The sequence below is a fragment of the Sphaeramia orbicularis genome, chromosome 16 (genome assembly GCF_902148855.1).
Source record: "Sphaeramia orbicularis chromosome 16, fSphaOr1.1, whole genome shotgun sequence".
Taxonomy (NCBI): Eukaryota; Metazoa; Chordata; class Actinopteri; order Kurtiformes; family Apogonidae; genus Sphaeramia; species Sphaeramia orbicularis.
In genome coordinates, this window is record NC_043972.1 from 9,998,647 (window position 1) to 10,012,225 (window position 13,579).

The following is a 13,579-nucleotide window of genomic DNA, read 5'->3' on the forward strand; positions in this document are numbered from 1 at the left end:
GTAAAGGTCCACACATGAACCGTCTGCTGTGTTTCGTACCTGGAGGTGCTTCAGTCAGACAGTGGTGTTGTTCTCACCGCCTTCAGCTCGGAGCTTTCTGTGGTCAGCAATGTGACACGCTGAAAATTGCAATAGCTGCATTACACAGACCCCTGCCCTCTGGCTGTGATTTTCAGCACTAACCCACTAAAAGTTGACAGCAAGTTTTTTTTTTTTCTTCAAAACAAGGTTTAGAAAGAGTAGAGAAAGCTGATTTTAGGTAGTGGTGTGTCTGTAGACAGCATCCATCACAACCTACATTAAAACAGGAAGAGAAATGCATTAAAACAGAATTGTTATTTATTATTATTATATTTGGTGTGTGTGTGTGTGTGTGTGTGTGTATAGGGTTATTCAAAAAGAATTAACTGATTTCGTTATGCAATATTTGAATCCATTTCCTTCATCTACTGTTTGTCGGACTGTTGTTTGTTTTCATAGCCAACTAATTCTGTAAAGCCCTGTAGGCAACCTTGTTGTGATATAGGGCTCTACAAATAAAACTGAATTGAATTAATAAGGAAAAGTAATAGTAATTTCCCCTGTAAGTCACTTTGGAAAAATGCGTCTACCAAATACATAAATGTAAATGTGATAGAAAACTCCAGCCAAGTCACAAGTAGGGATATAACGATTACTGGTATAACAAACTGTGGTAATATTGCCAATGGTTAGTATTACCATTTAAATTCTAATTATCATGATAACAATGTTTGATTACCGCACTTTTTCAGAGAAAATGCCTATGTAAAGATATGCTTTTAGGTCAAATATTTTTTTATAGTTTTAATTAATTACAATTTTAATTTTGTATACCTAATACTTGGAACCAATATTCACTTTTAAAGTCTTTGAAAAGGTTCGTTAAGCATCTTTGTGCTATTTATGCAATAAATTATATACATTTTTCAAATTGGATTTTATATATTCTTTTTGTGTTTTCTGTCCTTTTATGTTAATATAGTAGGTTAAAGTGAAAAAATAATAGGCAGATGAGATAGATGAAGTAGTGCTGAAAAAAAAGATACCAAACATGGGTATAGTAAACATTTGTTTATATAATATATAAAGGCAAAATCAAAAGCACTGAAAAAGGGACAAAATAGACTCAGACCCCTAAGGGTTAATATTTGAATGTTTCTGCCAAAAGAAAGTGCATTGTGCCTATTATTTTATTTTATTCATTTATTTTTCAAAATACAACTCGGTTAAATTATTTCAGTGTGTGTATAAGTACTTTTTGAAGATTTTGTGCACATTTCAACAAGAAAGGCACTCAGAGAGCGTAGACCTCTGCCAAGACAGATCTGCCCCCCCGGTCACCACCAAAATTTAGTCAGTTGTTCCTTGTGCCACAGTATCAACATTTCCTGAAAATTTAATGAAAATCCATCCATAACTTTTTGAGTTATCTTGCTAACAAACAAACACGCAAACACACAAAGCAAAGTGATCACAATACCTCCTGGCAGAGGTAACAATATCGTGATAGTAATGATAACCGTGATAATTTTGGTCACAATAACCGTGACACAAAATTTTCATATCGTTACATCCCTACACACAGGTGAAGTGGTTTGAGGTCATGTTTAAAAACTGTCAGTAAATAGTCTGCAGCTCTGTGTGTTTCTGCCTGATATTCAGTTTCCAGTATTAAAACCCTGAGAATAGCGTCTGTTCTATCATCATCTACTGACAGTTTAGTGGGTTTTTTCATTCCTGCTCTTGGATTTTTGCCTCCTCTCCCATTCCTCAGGTCGTTTAAGCGAGTTCTCCCTCTGCCTAATGGAAACTGGAACGCCATCGTGGACGACTGGTGTTGCCACCCAGATCCCTTCCCTAGTAAGAAGTTGTTGCCTCGAGCAGACGATTGTTTACTGGGTGACACGTTCCTGCTTTTAGCCCGCGATGGAAGCTGTGAACACACACTCACTGAAGAAATGAGCGCTGTCGGTGCACAAGACAATCAGGATCCGAAGGTGAAGCACACATCAAGAGAAACCATATTCACATATTTATTCAGATTCAGATTTCTTTATCGTCGTGTAAATATTACATCATACTCTACCAGTCAAAAGTTTGGACTCACCTGGTTTTTCTTTATTTTCATGACTATTTACATTGTAGATTCTCACTTGAAGGCATCAAAACTATGAATGAACAGTTAAAAAAAAACATGTTTTATATTTTAGATTCTTCAAAACAACCACATTTTGCTTTTATTACTGCTTTGCACATTCTTGGCATTCTCTGGATGAGCTTCATGAGGTAGTCACCTGAAATGTTTTCCAAAAGTCTTGAAGGAGTTCCCAGTAATGCTGAGCGCTGGTTGGTCATCTGTGTTCCATCTCATATCATTTAAATGAGAATGGGAGTCCAAACTTTTGACTGGGAGTGTAGATGCAGTGCAAGATAAAACAGATAAAACACTATGAATACAGTAAAGCAGGATAAAAACTAGAAAAGACATAGACCTCCACCAAGACAGACCTGTCCCCCCCTCCCCCATTCACCACCAAAATGTAATCATTTGTTCCTTGTGCCAGTATCAACATTTCCTGAAAATGTCATCCAAATCCGTCCATAACTTTTTGAGTTATCTTGCTAACAGACAGACAGACAGACAAACCCAGATGAAAACATTACCTCCACCGTTCCTTGGCGGAGGTAATAACACTGGTCAACAACAAATTTATTGTTTAAGTTTTTTGAGCTGATTTAGGATAATTTTGGTGTGCTGAATCCAAAAATCACACTAATTTGGCTCAATCAGGTCAACTTTCTGAACTATGCAACATATTGGCTTTTTAACATTTTTGCTTACATTTATGGGCATTTTCACATCATACCATACAAAATTCTTTCATATTTCTTGCAATAAATAAGTTCTGAAGATTTTACTTTTGCCAATTTATGATTAATGTTTTTTTTAATATTACAGGTGAATGAAATGGCTTCGACTAGAAGATCTTGCAAAAATAAGCCTGATGTATTCTGCTACATCTGCAGTGAATACATAATAAATAATAAATACATCCTGTTAGAAAATGATTTTTTTTCTCTTAAAACTTATTTTGGGTGAGAACTATATAAAAAAATCAACTGATAAAGTCACAAAAATGTAATCAATTTTGTGAGATGATCAAATTTTTCAAAATCAAATTAGCAAAAAAACCTGACCTGATTGAGAAAAACAGATGTCATTTTTGGATTTAGCGATGCAAAATGGTCCTAATTCAGATGAAAAAACCTAGACAACTTGCAAAAAACATTTTTTTGTAACCCAGTGTAATCAATAGAAAAATATATAACAGTATAAATAAATAATGCACATTATAAAATCTATGATAAAACTATACCAAGCTCAATGTTGCATTTTGTGTTGCACTAAGTTTGGTACAAATATAGCACAGGTGTCAAACATAGGGCTCGCGGGCCAAAACCGGCCCACCAAAGGGTCCAATCCGGCCCATAGAATGAATTTGTGAAATGCAAAAATGGCAGAAGATATTAACAACTAGAAAAGCACTCAGAGCACAGACCTCTGCCCAATCGCCACCAAAATTTAATCATTTGTTCCTTGTGCCAGTATCAACATCTCCTGAAAATTTCACCCAAATCCGTCCATAACTTTTTGAGTTGTCTTGCTAACAGACAAACCCCGATGAAAACATAACCTCTGCCGTTCCTTTGGCAGTGGTAATAATTTAATTCAGCTTCCACAAACAGACCAGTTTGATCTCCAGTGGGTCGTATCTGTAAAATACTATCATAATAACCTATAAATAATGACAACTACAAAGTTTTCTCTTTTAGTGTAAAAAAAAAAGTAGAATTAGGGGAAAATGTATACCTTTACAAAGTATTTTCACAAAAAATGTCTTAATAGAAGTATAATTGCACCAATATTCTGCCTGTTATTAAATGTTTAGTGTATTTGTAGATCCACTGTGATCTGTGAGTTCTAATGCACATGTGTAAATGAAAAACTGAGGCAGAATATTGTTAAAATTACACTTATTTTCTTAAGAAATTTCAGTTTGTTCATGTCATTCACATGTTTTCAAAGGAAAGTTTGTAAATGTAGAAATTTTGCTCGTTTCACTCAAAAAACATAGAAAAAAAGTTTGGATTTGACATTATTTATATATAATTATGTTATTTTACTGGTCCGATCCACTCAGTATATTGCATTTTATTTCTAATACTGTTTGTGTTACGTGGTGTTTGATTTCTGATGTTTACTCAGCGGTCTGATTTTTACGATCTACAAACTTAACATTTTAAAATTTGCACGGATGCACAAGAGAAGATAAAAAAAAAAAAAATAGACCAAACAAAGACCAAGGACAAGGAGGATGTGAAAACACTAAATATTCATTGGCAATGTTTTGATAAGCTCCATAAATTGGCTTGATCTACTATTATAATAGGGTATATTTGCCTGCACAGACACCGTCCTCAGACAGCTGCATCACTGAGTCAGATTCAACCACTCTAGATGAGGATTGATCTCCAAATTCTTCCATTAATCATTCTCTGCACGAGCGTCTCTCTTTGCATGACTGGAACTCAGAGCAATAGAAAGAAAAGGCAGATAGAAAAGAGAACAAATGGTAATCTGCCTGCTATATATCTCCCTCTGTCTGTCCTCCTTTTTCTTCTTTCCCGGTGATAGCGCCAATTGATTGCAGTTTAGAATCAGCACAGTTAAAGTGTGCATTGTGATGATGGGTTTCGTTTTTTTTTGTTTTTTTTTAATGTATGTAATATGTGCAGAAATCCTGCCACAGACTCGCTGTCATCTCCTGCAAAAGCTGCTCGTTCCAGGTCGGTGAAGCCGTGGCACCGGGTACGAATCACTGTCACAGATTTGTAACAAATAGACAGTGTTTCTAACATTGTTTATGTGAGTTCTTTTCTGTCCTCGCTCACAGGGACCCTGAAGTTGTACATCACACAGGTGGTCGTGGAGCCAAGTGTCGGGGACAGAAGGCCAGAGGTTTCAATGAACAGGCAAGAAAATCACTCATTATATCAGTATATAAAATGCATTATCTTATTATTAAATATTAGATTATATAAAACCCTTATATATATATATATATATATATATATATATATATATATATATATATATATATATATATATATATATATATATATATATATATGCATATATATATATATATATATATATAGATGGGTGCTTCTATGAAACTGGGTTTATTTTGTTATCTGTCACTTTTCCAGCTTTTTAGACCCAATAATAAAAAGGTAAATGTAGACATATTTCCCCCAGGATGGACCTAATGATGACCTCAGATAAATGCAAAAAAAATATCCTCTTGCTCTGAGCCATCCCATAATTAATGAATTTTTAATCAAATATTGGGTCCAAAAATAAGACCCAAATACGGACATTAAAGCTACCTAGGCGTCAGTGCATTTGATCTGGACCACATTGTCTGTAACTGGTCTTCTATAGACTCTAAATAAAGACGCTGTGTTAAAGGTGTCGATCCTAGTGGTTTTTTCTAATCCAGACATGTGGGTTTTTCATCAATCTCAGTCTCATTCCAGGTTTTGTATGTAACCCATTGTGTCCACTCGCATTACATGCAGAACCTGCCCATTTAACCACAAATAAATCGAGAATGATTTTGCAACATCGGTCATTTTTGGGAAACACTCTGCCTTGCATAATTAATTCGATTCCCAAAATTTACCTGTGAGAGAATAAAGAGATATTAAAAAAAAAACAAAAAAAAAAAACACAGAATTTTTGTGTCCTTTTGACCGTGTTACATGCAGATTTTTGTATTAAATATAATGTCAAATAATATAAACATAGTTTCTCTTTTATCTCTGTAAATATTTTTTCTTAAAATAGACCCAAAGTGCCTCCAAACTTGCTTCATAACATTAGCCTTCATCTGGTTTGAATTTTTAGCCCCCATGTCCTGCTTTTAAGACCAGTTCCATAGAAGCACACATAAAAACAGGGGTTTCCAACTCATTGTAGCTCAGAGGCCATATACAGCCCAGTCTGATCTCAAATGGGCCACACCAGTAAAATAATAACATAAATAAAACTATAAATAATAACAACTCAGATTTTTTTCTCTTTGTTTTAACCCAAGGACTACCATTGTGACAGGCCTAGATTTCTTAATTTTTTGTTTTTTGTTTTTCTTTGCAAGAAAAGTGTCAGAAAAAGTCTTTTCTGCCAATTCTTTTGCACCTTTTTCAGGAAAAATTCTCAATATCTGGCCATTAATTATCATTATTCTATGTAATAAATGCTTACAACATTGTGTCATAGGGGGAAAAAAAGACTTGCATTTTTTATCATTTATTAGGAAAAACAACAGTAAATGTTCAGAATGAAATTTTATGGGATTACAAAAACTAAAGTTTCAACTCTTCCAACACTAGAAGAATACTCCAAAACACCACTATCACTATTATATACAATTATTTACAAGAATTCACTGCAAAAACACAGCTGAAAATCATATGTCTCTCATTGACCACACATACTTTTGTCTGCCCTGCCCCATCTGCTACTTTCTGCTCTGCCCACTTCCACCCCTCCCTCACTGCCAGGGCGGGGCTCTTTGTAAACATATATAGAGCCCTGGAAAGCTCAGAATCTCAGCTTTCTGATGCCGTTTGAATTTTGTAAATAGCACAAACGGTTCAGGAGTTGCACGCAGTTGAATGCTGTAAGTGCATAATGTAGCGCTGGAGCAACAACCGTCATAAAAGGGTTAAAGTAATAAAGTAAATGACATATTATCACAAAAACGTTAGTACTTAAAACTATCCTTTCACAAATAATGTGAGTAACCTGAACAACTGCAAACAACCTGAAATATTTAAGGAAAGTAAGTGTATTTTGACCGATATTCTGCCTCAGTTTATCATTTCCACATGTGCATCACAGCTTACAGATCACAGTGGCTCTACAAATAGGGGAGTGTATTGGCAAGAATCTGGCAATACGATACAAATCACAATACTAGGATCACAATATGATATATCATGATATATCACAATACTATTGAAAGGCAAATTTTTTGTTTGTTTCTTTTTTTTTTTTAAATGATTATTTCCTTGAAGAATTGAATTACACCAGAAATATGCACAAAAAATACTAAACACATTTTTATTTGATCAGAACAGGATCTAATGCTATATCACAAAATGTTCCTGTGTTTAAACATAAATGTTGTTCAAATGTTCATATTCTATTAGTTCAGAACTAACATCATAACATCATTTTTGCACAATCCCAACAAATGAACTAACATTATTTAATAAAAGAGTATTAAATAATAATAAATAAAATGTAAGAAAAGGAAAACAAAAAACAAAAATGAACCTCCACAATATCTGTAATAAATACCTAAAAATATCGATGCAGTACTTTTTAATATTGATACAGTATTGTGAAATCAGATATCGAGATATATTGCAGAACCGATATTTTCTTACATCCTTATCTACAAATGCACAAAACATTTAGAAACAGGCAGAATATTGGTACAATTTAACTTATTTTTAGACCTGATAGAAATTCCAGGTTGTTCATATACTGTATGTTCAGGTTAGTTTGTAACTGACCCGTTAGAAAAGAAACACCTGAATTCAACGTGTCCCAATACTTTTGTCCATATAGTGCATCTGCTCCAGCTCTTAACTGGATTTCACAGAAACACCTGGGAATGAGGGACGCACATCAACACCATGTTCAGACCTTTTCAGAATGACAGTGAAATAAATGCAGATTAGATCCAATTTAATAAGTGCGTTGGAATATCAAGTAGTTTTCAAGCACAAAGGTTAATGACTGAAAGTTTCACATGACACCCACACTACTTAAGATTAAATATGTAAATGTCCTCATTTTCTTGGTCAGATCTCTGTTCGTGGAGAGGATTGTCGCAGCCAGAATGCTGGAGCTGTCCAACTCCCAGAGCACCTTCCGTTTTTCTGTCCAGACTCCTGATGGAAAAGCCGTTTTATTGGTAAGAACAAACCGGCATAATCAAACAAACTGCGACACTGCAGTAAAAATAGACTCCTCCATCTTTTCAGAAATGGCTAAAGAGTGATATGGCTGGTAATTCAAGGGTAATCAAAGCTGATTGGCTGTGATTTGGATGACTTTACATCCTCTTAAACAGAAGTGGATTATGAAAGAACAGTAACACATGGTGGAAAATAGGCAACAGCTGTCGAGTGATTAATGACGAATGGTTCAAGGGCCAGAATCGTCGATGTTATAATGTCATATCACTTAGTACAGGGGTGTCAAACACACAGCCTGTGGGCCAAAACCGGCCCTCTAAAGCAGGGGTGTCAAATATAATGACAACTTTTTCTCTTTGTTTTAGTGGTATAAAATATTAAATTAGTTATTATATTATTATCGGCTAAAATGTGCTTAGAGGTCTTATTTCTGTCTTTGTGCATAAGAAATCAATCTAAGTGAATCCCCAAAGGAACTTTGTGTTGATAAATGCAAGTTCTGCAAATGTACAGGATTTCAGTTCTGTTCAACATGTTGATGGTCATATGAACTATGTTTTCAGCTCAAAAATGTCCAATTTCATCACAATTAATGCTATATTTTCATGTCACAAATGGCCAAGTTATATTTTAAATGAATTTACCTGAAAAACAAATATTCTATTCTTTTAGATTCCCCAGTTTTTCTTCCCAGATTCTATCCTACATATCACATGTTTTATTTTTACAGGTTCAATCTGGAGTATGGTGCTGATCCATCCTGCTTATGTTACGCCAATACATACATTAAGAATGTCACACGTCACTTTTTAAATCCACAGTTTTCTAATAATAAGCATTTTTATAAAGAAATAACAATTCTATATTGTTATTTCCTCTTTAATATGATGATAAACTATACGATAAATAATTCTGATCCTAGTTTTTGCACAGGGATCATTAGTGTAAATGGTGACATGGCTGCCGAGCATCAGTATGATGGGATCTGTAACAACCATGTCACATCCGTCCACTGACACATTTTGTGTTTTGTGTCAGCTGTTATTGTTTTAGATCCACAATACTAACATTTATGAACAAGAGGAGAATTAGCAATAGTAAGTCTATAAGTTTATTCCTAATAAAGTACTGGTACTGACCAGAGCATCATGGGTAATGTCACGTCTGTTCACCAGCCAAAGTTTTCACATACATGTGCTATTCCAAATCCAATATTTGTGAAAATAGAGCTTCCGCTGTCAAATAATATCAGTAGTCTGTACACAAATGGTTTAGCATTATTTCAACACAGTTCTATGCGTTTCTTACAACTTTTTTTTTTTTTTTTGACAAAAATGGCCACTCATTTGACCCCCCTAAGTCAGTTTTAGCCGTTATATTAATTGGTAATAAGCATAATATTGTTAAAAATTTGGAACTAAAATAAGAACAGTTTCTCATTCAATTTCTCATTTTCCCAGGTCATTGTTCTTCTTGGTAGATCTTCAAGGTTCAACTGGACTAGTTTTGCTTCAAAAGAGCAAAACTAGGCAGGATGTTAAACTGTAATGTCTTTAAAACATTATTTATTTATTTATTTGTGTGATTTTTGTACTGGTAAACCCGCATATTCAAACTTTATTTATCCAAATGCTGCACATTAAGATTTTCCAGGATATAATCTTTTAAAAAAGAAACAAAAACAAAATATTGTCTTGTGAACAGTATCATAATATATTGTGATAAATCGTCTCGTGATCCTAGTCTGGTGATTGGTATCGTATTGCCAGATTCTTGCCAATACACAGCCCTACTTACAGTATTCAAATAACTCCTGAACCATTTGCTAAAATTACACAGATGGTATTAACAAACAATGGTGTCAAAATCATTTACGTTCAGGTTCCACATACAGAACAACTCCACATTTTTCTTTTTGCTTTAGTGTAAAAAATGAAAATTCTATGAAAATGTGACTAATCTAAACAACTATGAACAACGTGAAATGTTTTTAAGAAAAAGTGGTATTTTACAATATTCTGCCTGTTATTGAATTTGTTATTGTGTATTTGTAGATCGGATCTGTAACGCACATGTATAAATGATAAGTTGAAGCTAAAATTGCACTTTTTAAAAAAATTTTTCAAGAAATTTCTGTTTCTTCAGGTTATTCACGTCTTTTTGGCACTAACGTGTGTGTGACGTATTGCTGTGTGATAAATGAAGGAGGCTGATGTGTGAGGAAATGAATGAATGGATATTGATCTGTGAGTGATGCATATTTTGTTTTTATTATATATTTTTGTAGTTATTATCACTGTTTATTACTATTACTATTTACCAGTGTGCATCCTGATTGTGCACCTAACTTTCATTTTACATTTTGTACAATAAAGTATCTTATCTGATCTTTTTGTTAGGATAGTTTGTAAAATGTAAATATTTCTATAATTTAATGTCATTATTTAAGTTGTAATGCACATGTGTAAATGAAAAATTATGACTTATAGGTTTCTAGGTTTTTCTGTTATTATTTTATTGATCTGACCCACTTTAGATCAGACTGGTCTGAATGTGGAACCTGAACTAAATGCATTCAACAGCCCTGGTTTATGTGATGGAGGGACATCAGGCTCATGTTTTCGTGTTAAGTGACTCGTCTGTTTTCGCTGCAGTTGTGGCTGCTGAACAGCGACTCCCTCGTCGCATCCATCTCTCAGACTCACGCGGAGGGCGAGAGGTCGACGAGCTCCTCTGATCCTCACAGTCCATCACCCAGAGCATCACCAGCCCTGAAACTCCTCTACATCTGCTGCTCCGACGCTGACTCCCAGCAGAGAGAGTAAGCCAGGAAACACAATGCACCCCCCCCTCCCCCTTCCCCCCAACAGACCCCCTCCTATCCTCCTCCACCTCCTTCTATCTTTGTTTTCCTCTCCTTAATCTTTTTCTCTTATCTTTCCATGCACATTTTCAATCACCACCTGTCTCCGCTCTCTGGGATGGTTTAAACACTACTTAGTTGAGGAGCAGATTTCAGGTCTTAATAGTGGATTTTATACCAGGGATGTCAAACGCACTGTAGTCCAGGTTCCATGTTCAGCCCGGTATGATGTCAACTGGGTCGGACCAGGAAAATAATAACATACTAACATATAAATAATGACAACTCCAACGTTTCCTCTTTGCTTTCGAGTGGCTCCTAAAAAAACAGAGATACACTCACTTTTAATTGACATACATTTCATCACCCGTACACTTTCCCTGTTGAATTATATGTAAGTATAGAGGTGAATGTATAGGCTAATGCCTGTGTGATCATCCTATGTCTGTTTGTATTTTGTTTGTTTTGATTTATGTGTATTTTTAAATTTTTTATTTTTTAGCGAACGAGTGGCGTATCAATGTTGGCTGTTTTATGTCTTGAATCTGTCGCCTGCTGAGGGACTGCAGATGAAAAGTAGTTATTTTTACTAATTCTGGCATATTTACACAGGTATGTTTTTTATACAGCAATGTTCATGAATATGCATGGTCCCTATTAAATAAACTAATAAAATAAAAGAAAATTAAAAAAAAGAAAATTTTTACATCTACAAGCTCTCCTTAAAAAAATGGGAATAACATGAACAACCATGAGTGCATTTCAACCATATTCTGCCTCAGTTTATCATTTACATACAGACATTAAAACTTACAGTGGATCTACAAATACACAAAACATTTAGTAACAGGCAGAATATTGGTACAATTGTACTTATTTTCAACTTAATTTCTTCAACTTATTTCAGGTTGTACACGGTTGTTCATGGTTTTTCCCTTTTTTATAAAATGATAGTTAATATTAATAGTAAATAGTAATAGTGGTAGTAATAGTAGATAGTAAATGTAAATATTTTCATGTAGATTTTATTTTTGTTCTACTAAAACAGTGGTGTCAGACTCATTCAGCCCAGTATGATCTAAAATGGGCCGGACCAGTAAAATAAAAACAACGAAAAAGTAAAATTACAGTATGAAAGTGTTTACATCGACAAAGTTTCCTTTCAGATGGGAATAACATGAACAACCTGAAATTTATTTAGAAAAATAAGTGCAATTTTGACAATATTCTGCCTCAGTTTATCATTCGCATATGTGCATTAGAACTTACAGATCACAGTGGATCTACAAATGCACAAAACATTTAGTAACAGGCAGAATATTGCTACAATTGCACTTATTTTCAACTTCATTTCTTCAGCTTATTTCAGGTTGTTCATGGTTGTTCATGGTTTTTCCCTTTTTTTGTAAAATTCTAATTAATATTAATAGTAAATAGTAGTAGTTGTAATAGTAGATAGTAAATGTAAATATTTTCATGTAGGTTTTAGGCTTAGGTTCCTTCAGCCCAATATGATCTGAAATGGCCCAGACCTGTAAAATAATAACAGTGAAAAAAAAGTAAAAGTACCGTATGAAAGTGTGAACATCGACAAAGTTTCCTTTCAAATGGGAATAACACGAACAACCTGAAATTTATTAAGAAAAATAAGTGCAATTTTGACAATATTCTTCCTCAGTTTATCACTCACATATGTGCGTTAGAACTTACAGATCACAGTGGATCTACAAATGCACAAAACATTTAATAACAGACAGAATGGGGTGGGCCGGATTGGACCTGTTGGTGGGCCAGTTTTGGCCCACGGGCCCTATGTTTGACACCTGTACTCTAAGATGAACTGTACAATATTTGTCCCAATCTCAGTGCAACATTGAACTTGGTTTAGTTTTTATTACGTGCATTATTTATTTATATATATTTTTCTACTATTTGTGTCCTATTCACTGTATTCATAGTGTTTTATCTATTGTTAACCTGTTCTTTTGTTGGAAGCTCCAAGAAGAAGTCCAGATTCTTTTTGGTCTCATTTTTATAACTTTAATTATTGACTTGATGTCCTCACAAACAAAACATAACTCAGCTGAGGATCCACACCCCAAGCGGGGAAATGGATCCAGACTTTCCATTGCACATCACTTTTATTAATCCTTGTAAACTGATCTTCAAACTATGGGCTGACCCCCTTGTGCCAGGTGGGCTGGGTCACAGAAAACGGACTGGTGTCATCTGACTCTAAAGTCAAGCAGATAAAACCCTATATTGACAGTGTTTTCCTCTTGTCTCTTGTTGTTTACAATCGTCTGTGGACATGTGTATTTAAAAGACCATAAATCTGTCAGTTTAGTATGTTGACCAAGAAGTGACCTATCCTAAGACCTTCAACACTAACCAGTGACACCAAGAAATCCTAATACTGACTAATACTAATACTGACTAATATGTGATTAAAGTTAAGAATTCAACTATCTACAGAGTGGAGAAGCAAAATTTACAATGAACATTTAGTTGTTTTTTCTCAGCAGGCACTACGTCAATTGTTTTGAAACCAAACATATATTGATGTCATAATCATACCTAACACTATTATCCATACCTTTTCAGAAACTTTTGCCCATATGAGTAATCAGGAAAACAAAC

General features: G+C 34.5%; 1 protein-coding gene across 1 annotated transcript in view; it reads left to right on the plus strand.

Moving 5' to 3' along the window:
• Positions 1 to 13,579, plus strand: part of ube3d (ubiquitin protein ligase E3D) — a 52,019-nt gene that overhangs the window by 9,354 nt on the left and 29,086 nt on the right. The window contains exons 4-8 of the mRNA XM_030157116.1: positions 1,796 to 2,018; positions 4,819 to 4,891; positions 4,977 to 5,055; positions 7,964 to 8,072; positions 10,731 to 10,897. Coding sequence (XP_030012976.1) covers positions 1,796 to 2,018; positions 4,819 to 4,891; positions 4,977 to 5,055; positions 7,964 to 8,072; positions 10,731 to 10,897 — 651 coding nt within the window. The remainder of the gene's footprint in view (positions 1 to 1,795; positions 2,019 to 4,818; positions 4,892 to 4,976; positions 5,056 to 7,963; positions 8,073 to 10,730; positions 10,898 to 13,579) is intronic.